Source organism: Pleurodeles waltl, chromosome 2_1 (genome assembly GCF_031143425.1).
Source record: "Pleurodeles waltl isolate 20211129_DDA chromosome 2_1, aPleWal1.hap1.20221129, whole genome shotgun sequence".
Taxonomy (NCBI): domain Eukaryota; kingdom Metazoa; phylum Chordata; class Amphibia; order Caudata; family Salamandridae; genus Pleurodeles; species Pleurodeles waltl.
This window is the reverse complement of record NC_090438.1, coordinates 365,173,229-365,197,024: the sequence shown is the minus strand read 5'-3', so window position 1 is coordinate 365,197,024 and position 23,796 is coordinate 365,173,229. Positions and strand designations below refer to the sequence as shown.

Below are 23,796 nucleotides of genomic sequence, written 5' to 3'. Positions count from 1 at the left end.
CGCAGAGGATGTCAGTGGGTCAACCTCCACATGGAAAGAGTTAATGATGTGATATGAGGATTTGACAATCACCCATTTGTCCGTATTCATTTCAGTGGTCACCATCATTAACGCAATAAAGTCCAGTTAATGTTGCTAAACACTCCCATTCATTATAAGTATTAGCTTAAGGGGCCGGTTTTGCAAAAGTCATTTAGCTAAATTTACATAGGGAGGCCAGAAGACATCATTGCTTGGTGTGATAATGCACCCCTAAAACTATATTGATACTGCTACCAGAAGGAAAATTGGTAAATGATTGTCTAGGCTACCCTTTTGAAACTACAGGTAGAAGAGACCAGTTAAAGTTGTTCACGGTCCAAACAACACCTATTGTATCCCCGCTGTGTTTTAGGTTTGAAGTTGAGTGTGTTCATTCATGTTAAGTCTCTTCAAATTCAGCATAAAAAGAGAAGGGAGTACAGGAAACTCTAGGGAAAATGCTAAAATGGCTGGAATTGTGCAGCCTTAGTCGGAAACATTTGTATTTGTCTTTTGGTTGTTGGTCTTGTAGTAAAGCTAAAATAAGAATAGATGTAGCTGGCTTTTATCAAATTATAACTAAAAATAAAGTTAATCAAGGTATGTGTATTTTTTAAAGATGTGCTTCTTAAGAATACTAATGATTATGGGAATTGTTTTTCTTTTTGTGTATGATGCAGACACTACTGTCGGATTTACCTCCTGGCTTAGAAGAAGTTGATATCAATCATGCATCTGCAGATCCTGAGGATACCTCTTTAAGCTTGTCTTCATTGCCGGAGAATAATGCTTCAGATGGTTTATGAATTTGACAAAAAAGGAGAATGTATCTTGTTGCTCCGAGAGCTTCTCAGGAGGCTGTATTTTGTTACCACCTACTTTTCAGTTTTTTTTTCCAAAATTGATTGAACTACAGAAAGCAATTCAAGAAGGCTCTTTTATATTGGATACATTGTACAGTCGTGGATTTTTTATAGAACTTTTGACATGCAAGAATGAATTTGCTACAGTTAACAATATTCAAATAAACGTACGCTTCAGTATCTTCAATCAAGGATCCGCAGGATATGCCGTTCTGCATGGGCAGGTCATGCCAGTCTTGCCTGTCTCAATATTACTCCTTGAAAGTACAGCACCATTATCGTTTTCAGATTTGAAAGACTAAACAAGCAGGTTTTTGGATTATCCTCTTTTGGCGGGTATTCTCTGCTTCCAAAAATTATTTCAAGGCATCCAAAGAAGAGTTTTGGAGAGTTATGTCTCGTTTATACCTACCCCCGTCTGCTTTTTTGTTGGCAAGTCTGGGGCCTGCTGCACTCTGTGAGATGGGATGTGTTTATGCAATGATTGGCGAGGCAGGGAATATCTTGGGTTGAGAAGATAGTTTTCGACAGAAGCATGACTTTGTGTAATAGTTAAGAATGATAGTTAATTTTATCTGAAAATTAATATGCTCTAATTTTGACTAAAATGCTTCAAAAACGTTTGAGAACATGAATTGAAGAATACAGATATTCACATGCAGCGTCAGTGTATGGAAACCAAGTAAGTGGAATGTTATAGTTTTACTACAGGTTTCTTAGATCCTTATAACTATGATGGTGCTTGGATGTAAAAACATTTTTTATAAAAAAAAATGTAGTTTTTTGTCATAGAAATGTTTTTATCTTTTACATAATCTTAAGTAATATTGTGGAGTCTACAGAAGGCCCCTTGTTTGTTTGTGTATTTATTAACCAGTTATTAATGCTCATAAAGGTACCACCATTTTGAATCTTTGCGTGGAAACAAGCGAAGCAGAGGTACATTAAAATGTAAGAATATGATCAGCGTTCTGTGCTTGTCCTCTCGACCCCCTCCTTTCCTTGCACATCGGGTGGAAAAAGGTGACAACTGAGACTGTTCCTCCTTTTAATTTTACTAACATCTGAGGAGTACTTTATAAAGTTTCTTCCTGCGTGAAATCAGCACATGTACAGTTGAAAAGCTTGATGTTTTAATTGTGTTCTCATTTTCAGATCTATTTTAAACGTGCAGAATTGGCTTACTCGAAAAAAATAGAAAATGTTTTGAAAAGGCTACATTTGGGTCACTCGTCTTGCTTAGTATGATTTTTCTCTTGAGGAAAACAAAAAAAGTACAAACATTGTTTTCATTTCTTCCCCTGGATCATTAAGGGTTAGATATGAACTTTCAAAACAACGTCTCTATACACGCCACCTGTTTCGGATTTGACGCTGAAAGACAATTTATAATTTTACTATGCAGAGAAATTTTCATAATTCTGTTGGGATTTTCCTGTTAATGTCAATTGATTTGAAGCTTGGCACTGTGTGGGTTTTTACTGTAAACCAGCTGGAGTGCCTTTTGTACTTTTACTTTCTTTTGTGTCTGGTGACTGTGCTTTCCAAAGTCGAATGCAATGTGAATAGTGCACCGTTTTAGGTTTATTTCTATTCATCATTTTACTCCATTGCCCCTTAAGAAGGTCATAACAGCTTCTTAAAATTAATTCTCAGGAGTGCTAGTTACTCCATTGCCCAATAAGAAGGTCATAGCAGAGCCTTTATATTCTATCTCAAGAGTGCTGTTACCTTGAGATATTTGAAATTTGTATGTTGGAAGACTCATGGGTGTTTCTTTTCCATGAGATTGATGGTTAATTGATACTGTATCTTATATCCATAGTTTGTTACCCTATCTGTCATCGGAGCTTCCATTTTGTTTAATCTCCTGCATCCTTTCTGTCTCAGTGTTTTTCTTCTATTTAAGCTCTTTCCTGTGGACATGCCATGGAAGCAAAAAGCTGATGTTTACTTTGCTAGCATTTTCTGCAGCTAGTCTTTTTGTACATCTGGCCCCATATTTCCAACCAACTCACCGATCTTCAGTGGCTCCTTGGTTACAAATAGATCACCTTCAAATGCCTCTGCACTTGTCACAAAACATTATTGAATATATATCCTGCCTTTCTTCAAATGTGCTCCAAGAGATACATTCCTTCTATACCCAATCCCTCAGCATACAGTCACCTGTAGTGTTACATAGCAAGGGTGCCAAAGCCCTCCTACAATCAAGGAAAACGATACTCTCTCCTTGTTTAATAGCAAAAAACATCTGCAGTTCAGCTGCATTGGGGTCTTCACACCCTTGGTCCACTGCATCTGTTGTGCCATGGTAGCTGTTCCCCTGCTCATCAGTTAATCTTCCAGGAATTCTACCTTTTCGTTCTTGGTGGTAAAAATTGTCACTTCACTCCCTCCTCATCTGTGCTTTCTTTCTACATATCTACCTTTTTGTAAGTGTCTCAAAACCTGTGTTTTTTTTTCCCCCATCTTCTAAGGTTTGGTCCGCTGTACATTCTCCCTCCTCAACAGGATGCCTTTTCAAGTCGTAATACATTGCAAATTGCATTTCAATCATTTTGAGGCAAGTCCTCCACAGAAATGGATGATACGGAAATTTCTCCATGCACTTTCATACAGGCCGCTCTCAACAAAGCTGTAGGGCAGACAACTTAGTATGATGATGTTTGCACGTATGTGGAGCAGATTGCAATTCTGGGACTTCACATGTTTTGGCTAGTGGCAGGAAACGTCATTATTCAGGAGAGTTACCTTGTCTCCCAACAAGACGTTTAAGTACTCCGTCTTACTTCATTTATGGAAGCCTTGTTCATGAAGCATTTGTTAGATTTACTAGTAAAGAAAGCATCTTTGTAGACATTTTACTGGGTTCCAGTATGAGAACACATGATTCTGTTCTAGTGTAGATACAGACTGTTTAACGTTTGGTTTCTCATTGAGACCACTATGCAGGTAGAATCATGCATACATTGTTTAGCTGGTGAGGCAGCTTACAGACTCGATTTAACAGACTTTCTGGTTCTAGTGGATAATGCTGCACACAAACACGATTTAAGAATTGCTGGTTTTAAAAAACATTAGCTTGTTGAAAGTTTCACCTTCTTTGACTTGACTTCCTTTTAACAGAGCCCCATGTACAGTGGTGCCATATTGGCATGATCACAGTTTAAATCAGTAGTAACCCGGGACATTAAAAAGATAACTCCTTGGTGGTCAGTTGTGTCTGTTGATGATGCTTTGATCTATCCTTTATTTAAAAGTGCCCTTTGATTTCTATGTGAATTAAGGAATTCTATGACTCTTCTTCCTTAGACGCATGCACATTTTGAAGACGTCAAGAAAATCTACCATGAACATGTGATGGTAGACAACCCATGTGATTATTGCATTTTAACCACAGTATTTACTACCAAGTTACCGACATGCTATAATTTTCTGTCCCAATTCTTGTCCTCAGGTTTGCATCCATTCCAAGACTTGCAGTTGTTGATCTACTTCCTGAAGTATTAGAACCTCGAGAATAATACTTTAAAATGCTCACTAGTATAGACATTATCAAGTTTAGCTGGTGTGTGCTATAAACACTTATGTGTTTTGGACTTTCTTGTCTGTTTTAGAGTGCACATTGAATCGTTTTTTCCCCATTGTTGACTGCATTTGTCGAGGGCATGATATTTATTTATTGTAGAGTATTTTGGCAAGAAGTTCTTGCGCCTTATCTGCTAATGGATTTTCTTGAAACACAAAATGATATGTGGAATGCTTACACAAGTGTAAGTGATGGGTGATTGCTTTGGCAGCAGTCCATTCCCGTTTTCTTTTGCCCGACATCCTACACCAGACAGTAATCAGCCATAGTCAAATGAGACTTGGTCCTACTCCAATGGAAGAGTATAGTCTGAAATGCAGCCTAAGCACACATTTAGGCTGGAACACAATCAACCCCAGGTCACCCTTGGACACACTGGACGACATAATTGATGTGCATCTTTAATCCTCTGGATTTTTCTTGCCAGTTTTAAAGCACATGACCCTCGTTTTACTTGTGTAGTTATTCTCTAGTCATCCTCCTTTCCTTGATGCGTACAGTATGACATAATTCAATTTTTTTATAGTCCATCAAACCTTTGGCAACACTTGCAAAAGCAGTGTTCATTCAGGAGAAATCCTTCTTCTCAACCGGTGTATCATTTCTTAGTGGAGAAAACCAATACAAGCAGCAGGCTTTTCCTTATTTATTTGTTGCCTTTTCCAGTAATGAAATTCGATGAAGGTATAATTGCTTACAAAGGGTAATTGTAGGTAAGACCACTCTAGGTTAATGTATTGGTTATTCGTGTGTTGTTGACTTATATTTCATCTTTCTTTCATGTGAATTAAAGTAATGCCTAGGTTTCACAGCATCTCTGCATTGCCACATCATCAGTGTTATTGGTTATCTATGTACTTATATAAAGCCTTCTCTGGTGCGTGCTACATTCTTGTTGCCAGAGTCTATTAGAGCTAGTTATTCCTAATGTACGAGATGATAAAAAAGGAATAAATTTTTTAAAAAGACCAGAATCTGATACATTCACCATACAAATAAATCAGCCTAAACAGAAAGAACAGCTGCAGCAACATTCTTATCTGGCCTCACTGAAGATTGATAGTGGTAAATGAACCCACTCATTTATGATTTAGGCAAAAATTCGAGTTCACCAGGAGGCATGTACGTGTAATAAGAGTGTACACTGGTGATCAGTAAAGACTATGTAGTTCTGGTATTTAATGACATTACTTGAAAACTTCCAGAATAGTTGTGTCAAACTTCTAAATCCTTTGAGATCATAAACGTCACTACTGCGAAAGAACTCCCACACAATATGAACATATTTAGACCAACCATTGTGGGTGTTAAACAAATGGTGGACAAATGTAACTGTGCAATGTAGATTATTGTGAATAACTTATTTAGGCAAAGCTTTATATCATAGGAAAGTTGCACAAGGTTATGTTAACACTTCATCCCATTTAAAAAAGCATTATGTATGTTTTATAAGCGAGATATCAACTATGTAAAAGAAACCAAAGAGACAGAGTGGCAACTGGTGATGCCTCTTCTGATGGATCCACAGTGCCAGCCTCAAGTGGCAAGTCCTTAAAGGAAAATTATTATGAGATGGCCATTTTGGTGGTCCTCATATCAGTCATTCCTTATTTCTTCTATAACCTCTGCCCACTCAGCTGCCATTTTCAAAGGTGACTGCAAGTCAAGTAACTTTAGTGGGAGGGTTAGGAGGATGATAGAGGTCTTTTCCATTTCTGGTCACATCAAAATATCTTGCTTGGTCGTTCCTGTGCCTTCGTTGTCTAGCGCATTTTCCTTTTATCTATGGTGACCTCAGATGTTGTCTTTGGAGGAGAGCTGTTGGACAGAGGCTGTGCTGTCAGTCTTCACCTCAACTGCCAGTCCACCTCCATACATATTTTGGCATCCACAATTTTTATTCCTAAGCACTGGGACTTTGGGAGTTCACGGAGCTGCTTCAGTTCTGGGTTGGAATGCAACAAAACGTAAAAGTATTGAATACTTTCCCTGAAAACACTTACCAGAGGCTCTCAATGAGGGATGAAATCATAGACTACATGTAGTCGATCTAAACTATCAAAAATCATATTGTTTTTCAATCACGTATTTAAATTTGTGAGGTTAGGTGTGTGTCTAGTGTGAAATCCTACCATTGATGTTCTCATTGGTAAGGGATTTCATAGATGTGAAAAGTCGATGAACCCAGTAGGTAAGAATTTGTTATTGTCCTTTGTTGCAGTCTCATTTTTGCGGGCCGAGTAGGATTAGCGTGAGTGAAAACAACAGTGAAAGTTTGAAAATGGTGGTATCTCATGTCCGTAATGGTGTTCAAATATCTAATGTTACAGATAAGTGTAACTTGTTTACCCACCTGTTTCACACTAGACAGAGTTGCACACTAAAGCTACAAGCAGTGCCTCGCAGTGCACCTATTTTATTAGGCGGTACAAAAATGAAACCCGTGCAAATCTATTTCTCCAGATATAATTTTCACAGAATTCGATTGATGAGGATACTGATAATGGACTGTTATGGTCAGTTACATAGGAGGTGTTGCGATGTTTTTACTGTATTATTTAATAATAAAATGTATTAATAATTTACATAGAAATTGTGCATTACATTTACAAATACTACCTCTGAAATTAAAACAAGCATTCTTAACACCACATCAACTGTAATGTGAACTTTTGTAGTTTTTCTTTGCCTTTTATAGACAATAAACTATTTCCAACAGTTATTTTTTGTGCAAATTGTGTGTTCTCTTTTTTTAAAATGTGTATTTTAGCAGCATGTACTGCCGATAACTGTAAATATTGAGGCATAATTATTGCAGTTTAGGTTAAAAAAAAAGTCAGTCGAAATGTGATGCCAATTTATTGGAACAAGTTCACTTTTATGAGGACAGAAAAAGGCTGGCATGGTTATCATTATGCAACAATTTTGAGGCCTTTATTACTTAGTATACCAGAAAGAACCATGGCCCTTTTATGGAGATTAAAGGGCTGTCAAACGCTCGCACGTAATTTCGTGGTTAAAATAGTTTTTAAAGCTGATTTAAGAAACAAACTGGCCGAAAGAAAAATGTACATTCCATCCTTTTTATGACTTGTACTCTTCATTCAAATAAAGAAATACAGCTAACCTTCATGAGATCCTGATATCTTTTAATTTTTCCTGGTTTTCTGATCAAGTCCAGGTATTTAATAATCCCAAATCATTAAAACTAGGACCAGACATGTAGCAATGATTTGTGTAACTGGGTCCATGTTGTTATTTTAGCATCATTAAACTAGGAACGATTACTCGACGACTTCTATTATTTTATTTATTTTAAATTATCAGCCCTTTTAACCCCTTCGCTGCCAGGCCTTTTCCCCCTCCTGTGCCAGGCCTTTTTTTGCATATTTGGAATAGTTCTCGCTTAGGCCCTCATAACTTTTTGTCAACATAAGCTACCCATGCCAAATTTGCGTCCTTTTTTTCCTACATCCTAGGGATTCTAGAGGTACCCAGACTTTGTGGGTTCCTCTGAAGGAGGCCAAGAAATTAGCCAAAATACAGTGAAAATTTCGTTTTTTTTTTAAATAAATGGGAAAAAGGGGCTGCAGAAGAAGGCTTGTGGTTTTTTCCCTGAACATGGTATCAACAGAGGGTTTGCGGTGCTAAAATCACCAGCTTCCCAGCTTTCAGGAACAGGCAGACTTGAATCAGAAAACCCAATTTTTCAACACAATTTTGGCATTTTACTGGGACATACCCCATTTTTACGATTTTTTTGTGCTTTCAGCCTCCTTCCAGTCAGTGACAGAAGGATCCCAGAAACCTAAACATTTCTGAAAAGTAGACAAAATACTGAATTCAGCAAGGGGTAATTTGTGTAGATCCTACAAGGGTTCCCTACAGAAAATAACAACTGAAAAAAAAATATATATGAAATTTAAAAAACAGCAAATTATCTCTACGTTTTACTCTGTAACTTTTTCCTACAATGTCAGATTTTTGAAAAGCAATATACCGTTACGTCTGCTGGACTCTTCTGGTTGCGGGATATATAGGGGTTGTAGGTTCATCAAGAACCCTAGGTACCCAGAGCCAATAAATGAGCTGCCCCCTGCAGTGGGTTTTTATTGTATACCGGGTATACAGCAGCTCATTTGCTTAAATATAAAGAGTGAAAAATAGTTATCAAGAAAACCTTTGTATTTCCAAAATGGGCACAAGATAAGGTGTTGAGGAGCAGTGGCTATTTGCACACCTCTGAATTCCGGGGTGCCCATACTAGCATGTGAATTACAGGGCATTTCTCAAATAGACATCTTTTTTACACACTCTCTTATATTTGGAAGGAAAAAATGTAGAGAAAGACAAGGGGCGATAACACTTGTTTTGCTATTCTATGTTCCCCCAAGTCTCCCGATAAAAATTATACCTCACTTGTGTGGGTAGGACTAGCGCCCGCGACAGGAAATGCCCCAAAACACAATGTGGACACATCCCATTTTTTTACAGAAAATAGATGTGTTTTTTGCAAAGTGCCTACCTGTAGATTTTGGCCTCTAGCTCAGCCGGCACCTAGGGAAACCTACCAAACCTGTGCATTTTTGAAAACTAGAACCCTAGGGGAATCCAAGATGGGGTGACTTGTGAGGCTCTGACCAGGTTCTGTTACCAAGAATACTTTGCAAACCTCAAAATTTGGCTAAAAAAACGCATTTTCCTCACATTTCGGTGACAGAAAGTTCTGGAATCTAAGAAGAGCCACAAATTTCCTTCCACCCAGCGTTCCCCCAAGTCTCCCGATAAAAATGATACCTCACTTGTGTGGGTAGGCCTAGCGCCCGCAACAGAAAATGTCCCAAAACACAACGTGGACACATCCCATTTTTTTACAGAAAACAGATGTGTTTTTTGCAAAGTGCCTACCTGTAGATTTTGGCCTCTAGCTCAGCCGGCACCTAGGGAAACCTACCAAACCTGTGCATTTTTGAAAACTAGAACCCTAGGGGCATCCAAGATGGGGTGACTTGTGAGGCTCTGACCAGGTTTTGTTACCCAGAATCCTTTGCAAACCTCCAAATTTGGCTAAAAAAACACGTACATCGCCAGCCAAGCGCCACCCCACCCATACCGCCAGCCAAGTGCCACCCCACCCATACCGCCAGCCAAGCGCCACCCCAAGCACACCGCCAGCCAAGCGCCACCCCACGCACACAGCCGTCACTTTTTTTGTTTGTTTATAAACAACAAAGAAACCACTAACTAATTATAAAATAAGTACAAAACTACAAACACAAAAGCTCTAACTAAATACATGACAGTAATGCCAACCGTGAAACTGAACATATGAAAATATAAAATAGGCAGTTTCCGCTCACGGTATTTCCCAAAAGTTTTTCCTTGTGTGGTAACTTCTAAAACAGCCGGGCACACACAGCCCAGGCTTTGAAGGGCATTCGGGGCAGTACATTCGGCTCTCCCTCCGGATTGATCTCTGGGCACATACTCTACATTTCTTTGTGGGCAAGTCTTTTTTGGGAGTGGGAGGAATGTGATCTGGAAAGTGGCGATCTTTCAATCTAGCCACTTCCTCCACCACTTCTACTCTAGGAACTGTTGCCCGTTCCACCACAATAAGGCTCTCTATCACTGACTCCTGAAATTTAACAAATGTCATCCTTGACTCAGGTGAACAATCCTTGAACACAATAAAAGCATTAAAAGTTGCCAAATGAAATAAATGTAGGGCCAACTTTTTATACCACACGTAAGACTTACGAAGAGCAGTGTAAGGTTCCAACCTCTGATCTACTCTATCAACACCACCCTTGTGCCTATTGTAGTCCAAAATGCACGCAGGTTTGCTCACTTCCACAACCTGACCCCAAACAGTCACAGGGGAAGTACTCTCATTATGGATGGTAGATAGCATGTACACATCCCTCCTGTCTGAAAATTTCAGAGCTAGCAGCTCATTATTCCGCAAGGCACTGCACTGTCCCCTCTCAAGTTTTTTACAGACAAGCTCCCTTGGATAGCCTTTCCGGTTAGAACGGATTGTGCCACAAGCAACAGTGTCCACTCTAAACAACTCCTTGAACAACTGCACTCCAGTGTAGAAATTATCTACGTACAAATGGTGACTTTTGTTAAACAGTCATCTACCAAGTTCCCACACAATTTTTTCGCTAACTCCAAAAGTGGCCGGACAACCAGGAGGGTCAATACTGGAATCCCTACCAGTGTAGACCTGGAAATTATACACATATCTTGTACTGCTTTCTGACAGCATATACAAATTAATCCCATACCGTGCCCTCTTACTAGGAATGTACTGCTTAAAAACTAAACGCCCCTTGAAAAGGACCAAAGACTCGTCCACACTTATCTCTTTGCCTGAAACATAGACCTCTGAAAAACGATCTACAAAATGATCAAGGACAGGCCTAATCTTAGAAAGACGGTCACAATCAGGGTGATCTCGTGGCAAGGCTAAAGCATTGTCTACAAAATGCAGCATACGAAGAAGAAGCAAATAGTGATTACGTGTCATAGTTGCAGGAAATATAGCTGTTGCCATCAAGGGACTAGTAGACCAATAAGAAGCCAGTGATGGCTTCCTGATCAACCCCATCAAAAAAGTCAAACCTAAAAACGTTTTCATCTCTTCCAGATATGTGGGAACCCACTGAGTAGCTCTTGACTGAGGCTTAAGTCTGGCAGTGTTGTCCCTCAAATATTGCTCTGCATACAAATTAGTCTGCTCCACAATTTCTTCCAGAAATACATCGTCCATAAACAAGTGAAAGAAATGGACAAGTAAAAAGTTTTTCATATTGACTCTACACCTTGGGAGACCAGTAAATGCAGGTAACTGTGGCTGCTCCATGTTTGGGGCAATCCAGGTGTCAGGTCTTCTAATGGGAAACCCTTCAGCCCCAGGCTGCTGCACTCTTGGCACATCAATGTCCTTCTCTACAACAGGCCTTTCATCTGCACCGAGAGTAGCTTTCTCATCAGAAGAATACTCTCGGACAGAAAACTCAATTTCTTTTTCAAGGTAACCTACATACTTACTTTTAGCCTTTTTTTAAAGTATTATTTTATGTACTCTAAATGCTTACCTTTAGTCTTCCGGTGTTTTATGTATTTGGGTGTTCTTTCACCTCTTCTCTTTATCCTAATCCTTTCCAACTCTTTTCTACTGTAAACAAAATACGTTTCTATAAGTAGTTTCATTTGTCCTTAGAACTTACCGGTATACTGCCTGATTTTTTTATAAAATGTTTTTGACCTCTTGATTTAATTACTCTGAGACATCTTTTTCCTAATTTAATACAGAGAAAAGAACGTCATCTCCATGCTTCCCTGAGGAGAAAGCTGTGATTTGAAGGGAGCATGGCAACAGCTACCCCATATCTAAACTCGAGATTTTAGAATACATAATTAGGGTGCTGCTATCCTGATGTACACTCGTAACCCTGCTTTATGATTGTGGGTATTAACTGACGGTTATGAACTTTACAGCACATTTTCCACATTTATGAGCAAAGTAGTTAAACACCAGGCTTATGCTGGTAGTTATCTACATTACTCAGACTCATTTAGACATAGTACTTTAATAATTTATGGTCTATTTTGCTAGGCTATATCATCACATTCAAGTACTCCCAGAGAGCTCTTAGAAGGGTGTCATAAAAAACATAATTTATACTGTTATGCAAGTAAGAAGTATAGATAAAAACAAAAGTCAGTAATCGTATACCTCATTCTACGGTATATGACAGAGCAAAATCCCTTGACTCATAAAACAGCTGTAGAAAATATATTAAATACACCACTACGAATTAAAATAGTTTGGAGATCTGGCAATTAAAGACCCATTTCTTAAAATAATCAACTGATGGCTATGCTGCTTTATTGAATATTTAATTTCACTGAAAGTTTTATGAAATATATTTCGAAGAAACAGCTAGAATAAATGTTGCTTTGAATAAAGAGGGGACGTATAAAATGTATAGTGAAATATTGTTAGGTACAATTTTGAGTTGTATTTAAGTCAGCAAAGCAGTGAGAAAATGCATTCTGACACTCGAAAGTCCCCATGGATCGAATTATGGAATCCTAAAAGAACATCACAGAAAAGTTAGCTGAAGGAGCATAGATAGATGAAGTAGGTCGAGTTAAGATCAGTGTGCAGCTAGCAGATTTACAAAAGAAATTTTGTTAACAAGGGCAGCACAGCTCACAGATCGTGTCAGTAGAAAATATTGTTATCCAAGTTGCAGAACTCCAGAGAGTCACTTAAGATCATTCCATACAGCCGTATGCCATTTATAAAGAAAATGGGATCCTGGAATGTCATATGAAGTTGCTAGAAACATTACCTCGTAGGCATAATAGCTGAATTATTGTAGATGAGATCTTGTTAAAGCAGCTAGTTCCAGATTGAGATCTGAGTAAACTTTAAAGGATCCTTAGATCCATCATTTGAGTCACATAAAAATCCCACAAAATCCAGCATAATTTAAGTAGTATCTTCACAAAGTCAGTAGTTGAATACATTCTTTAACACTTGTGCTATAATTCAGTATATATGAACCAAAGTTTGTTTGTCCTGTTATTTTGAGGCATACAGAATTTCAGATGTTTCTCTATGAGTTCTAGTTTCAGCCTTTGTGTGTTTAGCAATATCTTGTCAGGATGAAAGTGTTGGTCAACTGCTCGCCAAAATTGTTTTTTTACTCAAGGCTGCCTATTACTGGCTTCAAGCCAGAAGTTCAACGAAACCTTATCAACCTGTCTTTTGAAAGGGAGTACCTCTTCAGCCTGCTTGTTGATGAGATTTCAGATAACATAAAGAAGGACATGGACGTGACCGAGGCTGTGGGTGCCCTCAGGATCTCAATGGCCAGGGATCCCTTTCAGGGGCAGAGGGTTGGGAGGTGGTCCAAAACTACCTCTCCTGACCAACCAGACGCATCCCTACCAGTGGCAGCAACAGGCCTACCACTAGCGGGGGTAGAAGATACACTTGGGGTTCCTTTCAAGGCAGCAAGTGCATGAGCAGGCAGCAGTGCCTAGCTGACACCAAATCCTCCATTTCCCTTCTGCAGTACTTGAGTTTTGCCGTTAGTGACACCAAATCCCATCTCCATTCTCGTCAAGTTCACTCCTTTCTAGCAATCATCCTCAAAGCAGCCACTGCTAAAACCTACCCGAATCAGAAAAAGGGATATAGAGGCTCTAGTAGCTACTGCCCCTTCCAGCCACATAGTCAGCTCACAGTTCGAACAGAGTCCTTTCCCAGAGTGGTCCAACCGCCCTGGGAGCCAGTGAATGTTATGCTACTAATTTGAAAAGGTCCATCCACTATTGCATTTCAAGGCATCTAGACCCTCTTAAGCCCACGGTCCAGGACATTGTCTGCTACCTCCTTCATTTTCCAAATTCAGGCCTTGCCTAGACTTCTGTAGGTTTCACTTTACCGCTGTTGCGGCACACATGCAGACTAGAGAACACTTTCACTATTCAGAATCTCTTTCATCAAGTCTTTTATGGAAGGGCTCAAAAGAGTCATCCCACCAAAAGCTCTACCAGCTGCAGTCTGGATCCTTAATGTGATCCTCACTAGACTTACGTGCCCTGGTATTAAATCAATCCATGTGTGCCCCTACAATTCTCTTAATTGAAGGTTGCCTTTCTGGTCTCTATTACTTCCCTAAGGTGCATTATTGAGGTACAGGCACTCGCACCAGAAGAGCCTTTCTTCCAAGTCCACAATGAGAGGGTCATTTTCAAGACTAATTTCAGATTTCTACACAAAGTGGTACCTCATTTTTGCCTTAAGCAGACTATAGAGCTCCCTATCTTCTTTACCCAAACAGACACTATCTGAAAGGGCTTTATACATGCTTGATGTTAAACACGCCATCCTTGATAGAACTAAATGCTTTGCAAGAGTCATCATCTCTCCTTTGCCTTTGCTAAACCTCACAAGGACTGTCCTCTATCAAAAACAGGCGTAGCAAGGTGGATTGTCAAGAGCATCCAGACCTGCCACATCAAAGCTAAGCAAACCTTGCCTGCCCCTCCAAGGCCACATTCCACCCGAAAAAAGGGAGCTACATGGCTTTCCTCAGGAACATCCTTATAGCTGATATTTGTAAGGCAGCTACATGGTCAACTCCGTTCACTTTTACCAAACACTATTGAGTGGACGTCCTAGCATGCCAACAAGCCACGGTTGCCCAGCCCATCTTAAGGACTTTGTTTCAAACATCTGCACCACCCACAGGCTGATCGCTGTTTATGGGAGTACTGCTTTGCAGTTTATACAGAGCATGTGTATCTACAGCCACATGTGCAATGAACGGGATAGGTTACCCTGTAACCATCTGCTTGTAGCCTGTACTGTTGTAGATCCACATTCATCCACCCACTGCGACTGGAGCCAGTGATATTTTACGTTATTTTCTCATTTTAACTCCTAATTCCTTGTACACAAGCTCATGTATGGCCACCATACTGTTTTGACATAACTGCTCTATCCGCACGCTGACCTACAGTACAAAAAAATACAGTCTTAACAATGGAGCCATATGCTGACCTACAGCACAAAACAAAACAATCGTAACAGTGGAGCCGGTACCCTTGCACATTATTAAATAAGGGAGGAGTCACACCATACCTCACAACTCGAAAAACTTTGTCTAAAATAACAAGTTGCAGATGCCTGAGTCCTACACAAGATGGAAGGGATATGTACAGCATGTGAATCTACAGCACTACACCCTAAAAAACATGCTTACAGCGTAACATTCCTTATCTAGTAGGTAAAACATGCTCTCAATAAAAATCTAATTAGTTGATGGTTTTGCCTAACGGTTATTAGTTTGGAATCTTCCCCATGGAATGTTAACAAGTTTCTACATGGTGCTAAAAATTAATATTACTAACCAGATTCTGGAGAGTAGTGCTTCAGATGTTGCACATGTTGCTTTACTCAAACAGAGCTGAAGTGGCACTTTGTCTATAGACAGTAATCTACAGTGCATGGAATTTCTGATGGTTACGTCTTCCTGCAGATTCCTCACATATTGAAATATCCCAGGCTCGAGGCTGGATCAAGAAACTTTTCAATAATTTCCTCATGCCAGTGCTGGGCACTGGCTCCATCTCTGCATCACATACAATGTCTTGGGACATCAGTGGAGCCCCACAAAGCACCCCTGTTGACATGATGTCAATTCCCTTTTTTCCATGCCCTCAACCTGCAGCAGAGCGCTCGGTTTTCTTCAGTAGTGTAAATCATTATTTGACAATTTTTTGTTAATAAAATAGTTTAGGTGCCGTTTTCTTTAACTATTTCTCTGCCAAAAAGATGTGGTTTCAAACAATGTATGGACTGTGAGGGTCAAATGTCCATCACTAGCCCTCATGGAATCTGTCTCTCGTGCCTTGGTTCAGACCACAAAGTTGACGCCTGCGACTTCTGCCAGAAGATGCATCCCAAAGCCCGTAAAGAACGGGAGGGCCAAAATCTTTGACCATTGCGCGGGATGAATATCATCGAATGTCCAGACCAAATGTAAAGGCTCCATCGATCAGGAACATCAAGCAGAAGATCGGGCACATGGACCCCATCTGACCAGGCTTCAGTGCTGGTTTAGACACTGTATTGTCTGTGGCACTAACGCCAACTCCCCAGACTGGACACTATACTCAGAGTTCCCAGCACCTGCAACAGATACATCAGCTTTTTTGAATGCAATGATCAGCATACTCATTTGTGTAATGCTCCTCTCTGGTGTACCAGTTTGCCCCATGGGCCCAGTGGCCAGTTGGCTAGGGGGAATGCCGATGTTAAACGAACCGGCACCCTTCACTTCATTTCTTCCTATGCCTCACGTTTTTTAGGCGAATCCAAACCCGGTACTGTCACTAACGGCCACCATAATCATTGCTCATTTCAAGTCTATTTCCTTCAGTGCTGAATTTCAACATCGGTAAAGGCACCCCATGTGATTCCCCTGGTGCTGCATGATACCATCAACAATATAGAGAACAAGGATAAACCCAGCATTTTGAGAACCTGGGGTAATACAATATATAAAGGAAAACAGTGGTTCACTGTGATATTGATCCTAGAACAGATCACTCTGTACTATACAGAAAACATCATAGGTTACTTAAAGATATATAGTATCCCAGTTGTAAACCTACTACTTATGTTATCCCCAAAAAGCTACATGCATGTACAGATCAGCTAATTCATACTGCATAAAAATTTATTTCCACACTACAAAAAATGGATTATTATAAAATTATTCAATATATTTTAACAGTTGTTTTCAATGTTATTTTTAAAAATGAAGAAAAGAAGTAGATCCAGTGCTCACACAAATGAAGAAAATGTGCAGTTAAAAAGTGACAAGTGAAAGAAAAATGCATCAATGATAAAAAAGACTTATAACTCCTGATTCCTTCCATTGTTTTTGGAAGTTCAGGTTAGTGAGATCTATGAATGTCTGTAGTCGATGCTGTTTTGACCACAGATTATTATGAGGTCATCAGGACAAACCAGTAAGCACCATGTATGTAAGTGTAGAAAGCATAAAAATAGCTTAGAGAGGAAACTAATCGGGACCCTTAGAAAATTAAGTGGGCCATGGAAGAGAATGTGGAAACTTGTCTAGGCCTACTGTTTGTGGTACTGTACATATTTAAGTAACATATGGTGATCTCTACATAGTATATTGAGTTTTGTGTTCTAGAACTGATATCGCAGTGAACCACTGTTTTTTTTGTTGTAATAAATTACACTATCAGCGCCTCAAGTGATCTCACGTGCGCCACAGACCATTTAGTTAATACTGCAGCCCTTATTTCCCACTCCACTAGTGCCTCCACTGGTAAATTTCTCACTGATTCCCCATCGCTCTAGAAGAGAGGAGCAGAGGCTCATTGAAATGGGCAGGTACTTCTTTGGTGATACATATCCCCAGGAAGACCCAGATGCTGGGGAATGTAAAACTTCTGTTGATTCTGTTGATTTTAATGGACTAAGAGATGCAAGTGGACCTGACGCCTATCTGGAATGGGAGTTTTTGTCCCCCTACCGGAAGTGATATCATATATCACTGCGATAAGAAAGGTAGCAGACATGCTCAACAGCTACCATTGACAGAAGTCAAGTCAACTAACCTCACTGAAATCTTACATTAGGTAACTCACACAGTGGAACCACTACTTCCATACCAACAAAGCCTTAACAGTACCCTACTGACCATATGGGAAAAGCCGACCACTTCCAGAGCGGTCTCAAGAATTATTGCTCAGCGCTATAAACCAGTTCCAGGAGAGATCCTTATGTTCTTTCAGCTCTTCCATCTCCCCAAGAGGTGATGCAAGCCTCTTGTGCATTGAAGCTGACTCCAGGGTTATTTCCATCTACTCCATCTGACCAGGATTCAAAGGAGATGGAACAGTATGCACAAAATGATGTTCTCAGAAGCTAGCATCGCTCTTAAATCCATCAGCACCACTTACCTCCTGGGCAGATATATTCATGCTTTCATAGCACAAGCAGTCATTCCCACACATCGGATGACCTGTTGTCCTATTTAATAGAACTGATTTGGGATGGTCAGTCTGCTGCAAAATAGGTTATCCAATCTGAACGATATACTGCTGACTCTGTGGCTAGAGCTCATTGCCCCGAACTGCCCACAAGCGGTGTGGTATGCATAACTAGTTATCCTTTCACTCTGCCCTCTGCTCCGTCTCCCTTACAGAGTAGATCTCCTGTCTCAGTAGCTAGGGCAGGTTCTACATTTCAGCCTCCAGAGCCTACATCTACATGCCTGGAGATTGAACAGGGCAACCTGACTCTTTCTCCCTGGCCCCAGAAATGGTAGATGTTATCTTAAGTTAATTTAGACAATCCACCAGTACAGTCTAGAAAAACCACTAAAACAGTAGATAGGGAATGTTTGTCACATAGTGTTCTGAAAATTCCATAGATCCTCTTCAGGTCTGTTTATCTGACATCTTATGATTCTTTCTCTCAATGGCCCTTCAGGGTTGTCAGAGGGCACTGTTAAGTTACTTACCAACTTTGTTAGCCTTTCTATGTTTGTCTATCTTGCATTTTAACGTCACCTGTTCTCATGTTCTTGAAAGGGCTCACTAACAAGTTTCCCCTTACTCAGTTTATTCTGCCAAAATGCAACGTCAAGCTTGTTCTAACATTCCTTATATGTTGTCTGTTTTAACGTTGCACAGTTGTCCTTTAAGGTTACTGGTCTTTTGATCACTGTTACGTCAGCCAGACATGTTAGTAAATTACAAACCTTATCTGTAAAACCTGCATTCACCTCTTTCTTTCTGGACAATCCAGTGTTAAGAACAAAGGCTTTCTTCCTGCCTATGTTGGTTAACCCTTTCCACCTAGACCAGTCCATTACCTTTCGAGCATTCTGTCCTCCTCTACACCTAGGAGGAAGAAAGGCTTCCTCATCTAGATCTGAAAAGATCAGTCAGCGACTGCATGGACATAACCCCTAAATTCAGGATAGACAACCAGCTCTTTGCAGAATATGTTGGCAAGGTGAAGGGCAAGGCAGCGCATAAGAGGATGTTGTCATGTTGAGTAATTATGTGCATCATCTAATGCATGCACTATTGTTTGGACTCTGAAGTGTAACCCACCAGTAGTGTGTTTAAGGTTAAAAAGCTTACGTCTATCATGAAGAGAAGTGGTAGTTGAATCTGAAAAGTTGCCAATGTTGACAAAGTATCCAGAAGAAGTCTGTGTGAAGACAGGAGTCACTGCAGGTGAAAGACAACTCAGAGACGCCTCTAATTATGGTTCATCATAAGCAACTATGTTGCTTTGAGATGTAGTAGAGGACTGTAGACTTACTTCTGGTACATTTATGGTACTTGTAGCGGTAATTGGAATAAAAAAAAAGTTAATTCTCTGTCCTCTCCAGCATAGGGGAAACAGCTTTAGGATTGTTTAATACTTGAAAAGGTATCTCCTGTATGACAGTGAGAGAGGATAGGGAATTACCCAGTAATCCTCTAGGTCTACTGTGCAGGATCAGCCACATGATGTGATTTGACTTTATCAATGGAGACAAAGCATTTGTCTTTATAATCAACAAGCGGCGGTAGTATCACAGTTCTGGTACCTTGGATTCCGAGAACTGGCGCACTAGTGCATGGTATGATGGGCTGAACTCCTTTTTCACCAGAATCTTTGCTTGAACTAGATCCCCAACTTTTGGGTTCCAGCCTGTAGATGTCGGTGAATCCCTCATTTTCAAAGTGGCGGCATGTGTAGTAGAACGTTTATCTCTGAAATGTTCTCATTCCCCCAGGACAGTGAGATGTTCATTTATGTCAAAATTAGTTTCTGTCGCCACATTGTCAGGGCTATCCAGATCTGGTACAAACATTGGAATGTCAAATAGGACTTCGTATGGGGTATTGCTGAACCCAATATAGGTGATGAATCCAACTATGACCTGAACCTAGTACTGTAGCTGTTAAGAATTGATTTAAGTCTCAGTTTTTTCTTTCCACTATCAAATTCCCCAGAATGCTAGGGAAAGAATAATGCACTGCTACACCCAGGGTTCCCACAGTATCTCTGTAAGCTTTTGAAGCAAAAGCAAGGCCCTGGTCCAAGTGAAATGTAGCAACAGCATATGTCCTGATGAAGGCTTGCAAATCTTTAATAACAGGGCAGGCATCAGTGGATTGTTGTGGCCACACCCAAAGGAATCTGGAGCAAGAATCTACTGCAAGTAGAATGTTAGGATGCACCATCAGAATTTAACAGACCACTGTGGTTCAGGTGCACACACTACATAGGCTTGTTGGGCACTAAAAGGGGTGTCTGCAATTGATGCTTAATGGTGGATTTGCTGGCAGATGTCACAGCTAAAGACATACTGTTTTGCTGTTTGTACAGACCATGCCACCAATAACATTTGTTTAGAAAGGAAATTGGAGCTGCCACACAACTGTGGGCAGAAGCAACACCCTCATGCGCTGCTTGAACTAATTCTAGCCTGTGGTCTTGGTTGGGAATAACATGATCACCCACCCCTGGAATTGTTACATAAGGAATGTTTTGGGCACTTAAGTGGTAGAAATACTTTGCTAAATATGCTTTGAGTAAAGCGGTGCTGCCAGCAGAGGCATTCATGACAGCCCGTATTTCATCATCCACCCTTGTGTGAAAACTAGTAATAGCAGCTACAGTTGCAGAAACAACTGCAGATTTGGCTGCTTTATGAGCCAGTGAATTCTATACAATGTGTATTCCAACACTTTGGTGGCCCAATTTATGTATTACGTGAGCCTGTGGCTCTTTGCCTGTAAACTCTACCACCTTCCCCAAGAACATTTTATGCTTGATGGTGTTTCCTTTACAGTCTCTGAATCCGTTAAGATGCCAGTAATGCAGATTTTTATTGAAAGACTGTACACAATAGTACGCATCACATACAATACGTGTCAGGAACTCAAGATCCGTATGTTCCAATGCCAAAATAAATGTTTTAATTCAGCCAGCAGTGCAATTCCATGGACACCTCATAAAGGTCTGTTGAGGGTGGATTCTCCAGCCCTCATTACTCCCCAAATAGCTGTGCAAGCTGTGAAGTACTGATGTTTAGTATCTACAGCAGGTTGAGCTGAACCATTGGTGTACATAATATATTTGTACTAATCAAGAGGCAATATGTTAGTGGGCATGGGGTATTCTAGTTGTATTAGAGAAACTTTGCAACTTTGGGTCAAACACATAGGGCCTCATTATGACCCTGGCGGGCGGCGGAGGCCGCCCGCCAGGATCCCGCCCTCCAAATTACCGCGCCGCGGTCAAAAGACCGCGGCGGGTATTACGAGTTTTCCCCTGGGCTGGCGGGCGGTTCCAGTTAAACCGCCCGCCAGCCCAGGGGAAAACGACCTTCCCACGAGGATGCCGGCTCGTAATCGAGCCGGCGGAGTGGGAAGGTGCGACGGGTGCTACTGCACCCGTCGCGTATTTCACTGTCTGCAAGGCAGACAGTGAAATACATTTTGGGGCCCTCTTACGGGGGCCCCTGCCGTGCCCATGCCATTGGCATGGGCACGGCAGGGGCCCCCAGGGGCCCCGCGACCCCCCCTACCGCCATCCTGTTCATGGCGGCTTTCCCCTGGGCTGGCGGGCGGTTCCAGTTAAACCGCCCGCCAGCCCAGGGGAAAACGACCTTCCCACGAGGATGCCGGCTCGTAATCGAGCCGGCGGAGTGGGAAGGTGCGACGGGTGCTACTGCACCCGTCGCGTATTTCACTGTCTGCAAGGCAGACAGTGAAATACATTTTGGGGCCCTCTTACGGGGGCCCCTGCCGTGCCCATGCCATTGGCATGGGCACGGCAGGGGCCCCCAGGGGCCCCGCGACCCCCCCTACCGCCATCCTGTTCATGGCGGCTTTCCCGCCATGAACTGGATGGCGGTAGGGGGGGTCAGAATCCTCATGGCTGCGGAGCGCGCTCCGCAGCCATGGAGGATTCCAATGAGCAGCGGAAAGTCAGCGGGAGACCGCTGACTTTCCGCTTCTGACCGCGGCTGAACCGCCGCGGTCAGAATGCTCATTGGAGCACCGCCAGCCTGTCGGCGGTGCTCCCGTGGTCGGTGGCCCTGGCGGCCACCGGCCGCCAGGGTCAGAATGACCCTCTCAGTCTATATAATTGGCCGTCAAGGAGGTGGCCCATTGTATCCATTGTTGATGTAGGGCTTTGGCATTTGGAATGCTAGCTTCTGTGACTGCCTCTAAGGCAAGTACTGGGGTTAAATTATGAGCTTTTCCTGAGCTAGTGATCTCTCTTCAATGACAGTCACCTGGACTTCAGTCAGTATTTTTTCAGTGGACGCAAAACGCATTTCAGCATTGGAATATGAATGTGATTTATATGCAGTCGGCACTGTGTCACCCTCATTGAATGTGACATAGGTAAAGCCGATGGCACCTGGAATTTATCTGGATGTCCTAATTTCCTTTGTTTTCACATGTGTGTAAGTGTTTTGCTTGAAGCATGTCAGTCTGTAATGATCTGAGTGTTTGTTTACAAATTAAAATGGTATCATTTATGGATGTGTACTGTTTGCTAGAAAAGTCTGGATGAATTCAAACATGTAGCGGTTTTATTTGTTATGCATAACCAGGTGTGTATGTTCTGCCAAAATTGAGAAATCCCAACAAAGATTGTAATCTTTTTGATGGTATTTGGTGGTTGAAATTGTGTACACTTCTTGAGGAAGTGTGACGCTAGACTCTTCCCCTCATTAGAAAGCTCATATCCCAAAAATAGGACACTGAGGAAAGCAATTTTTGTTTTCTTAAAGTTGAATTTGAAGCCATATTCCATAAATCCCAATACAATGTGATCTACTCTGGCCAAATGTGTGTTTAACCCTCTGTGTGCCCAGGACGAGGTGATCTCGTCCAAGGCGCCGGTTCCCTGGTGCCTTGGACGAGATCACCTCGTCCTGCTAGGGGCCCCCGGGAGGAGCGCTAGCGCTCCCCCGAGGGCCAGGCACACCCCTCCCCTGGGCAGGGATGGAAGGGGAATTGCTGCCCCTTCCACCCCCACCCCCCCGTACCCCCCCCATGGCATCTGATGACATCAGCGTACTTTCACGCGCTAACCTCATCAGAGGCCTTCCCTCTGGCGCTGGAAGCTCAGCTTCCAGCGCCGGATCGGAGGAGACATGGAAAGCATTTCTCCTCCGATCACGTGGAGGGGGTCAGAGAAACCTGGAAGGAGAGGAAAGGCCTTTCCTCTCCTTTCAGGCTTCTCTGAGCATTTCGATGCGATCGGGCAGCAGAAATGCCACGAGACACCAGGGAATTTTTTATTTTATTTACTAAATAAGGAGAGCGGCCCCTTGGGCAAGGGCCGCTCTCCAGGGGGGCAATTTGTATTTTGGCTGTTTCTGCCCCCCCGGGGGTAGAACGGCCTAATATTATTAGGCCGCTGGGGCAGAAATCCACTAGACACCACGTAAAATGTTCTTTATTTTTTTTTGTTTTTTTGTATGTTTGGGGAGCGACCTCTTGGGCAAGGGTCTCTCCAGGGGGGGGGAATTCTTTTTAGGCCATTTCTGCCCCCCCGGGGGCAGATCGGCCTTGCGATCTGCCTCCAGGGGGGGCAGAAACCACTAGACACCAGGGAATATATATTTTTGTGGGCTATTTGAAGTAAGGGGAGCAGCCCCTTGGGCAAGGGCTGCTCCTCGAGGGGGGGCAAATTATTTCTAGGCCATTTCTGCCCCCCAG

At 41.7% G+C, this 23,796-nt stretch overlaps 1 protein-coding gene across 2 annotated transcripts in view; it reads left to right on the top strand.

Moving 5' to 3' along the window:
- HDX (highly divergent homeobox) overlaps positions 1-7,198 on the top strand; it is a 307,184-nt gene extending 299,986 nt beyond the window's left edge. For both annotated transcript variants that reach the window (XM_069212603.1, XM_069212610.1), the window contains one exon: positions 702-7,198. In XM_069212603.1, the coding sequence (XP_069068704.1) occupies positions 702-827 (126 nt within the window). In that variant the 3' untranslated portion in view covers positions 828-7,198. The remainder of the gene's footprint in view (positions 1-701) is intronic.
- The last annotated feature ends 16,598 nt before the right edge of the window (positions 7,199-23,796 follow it).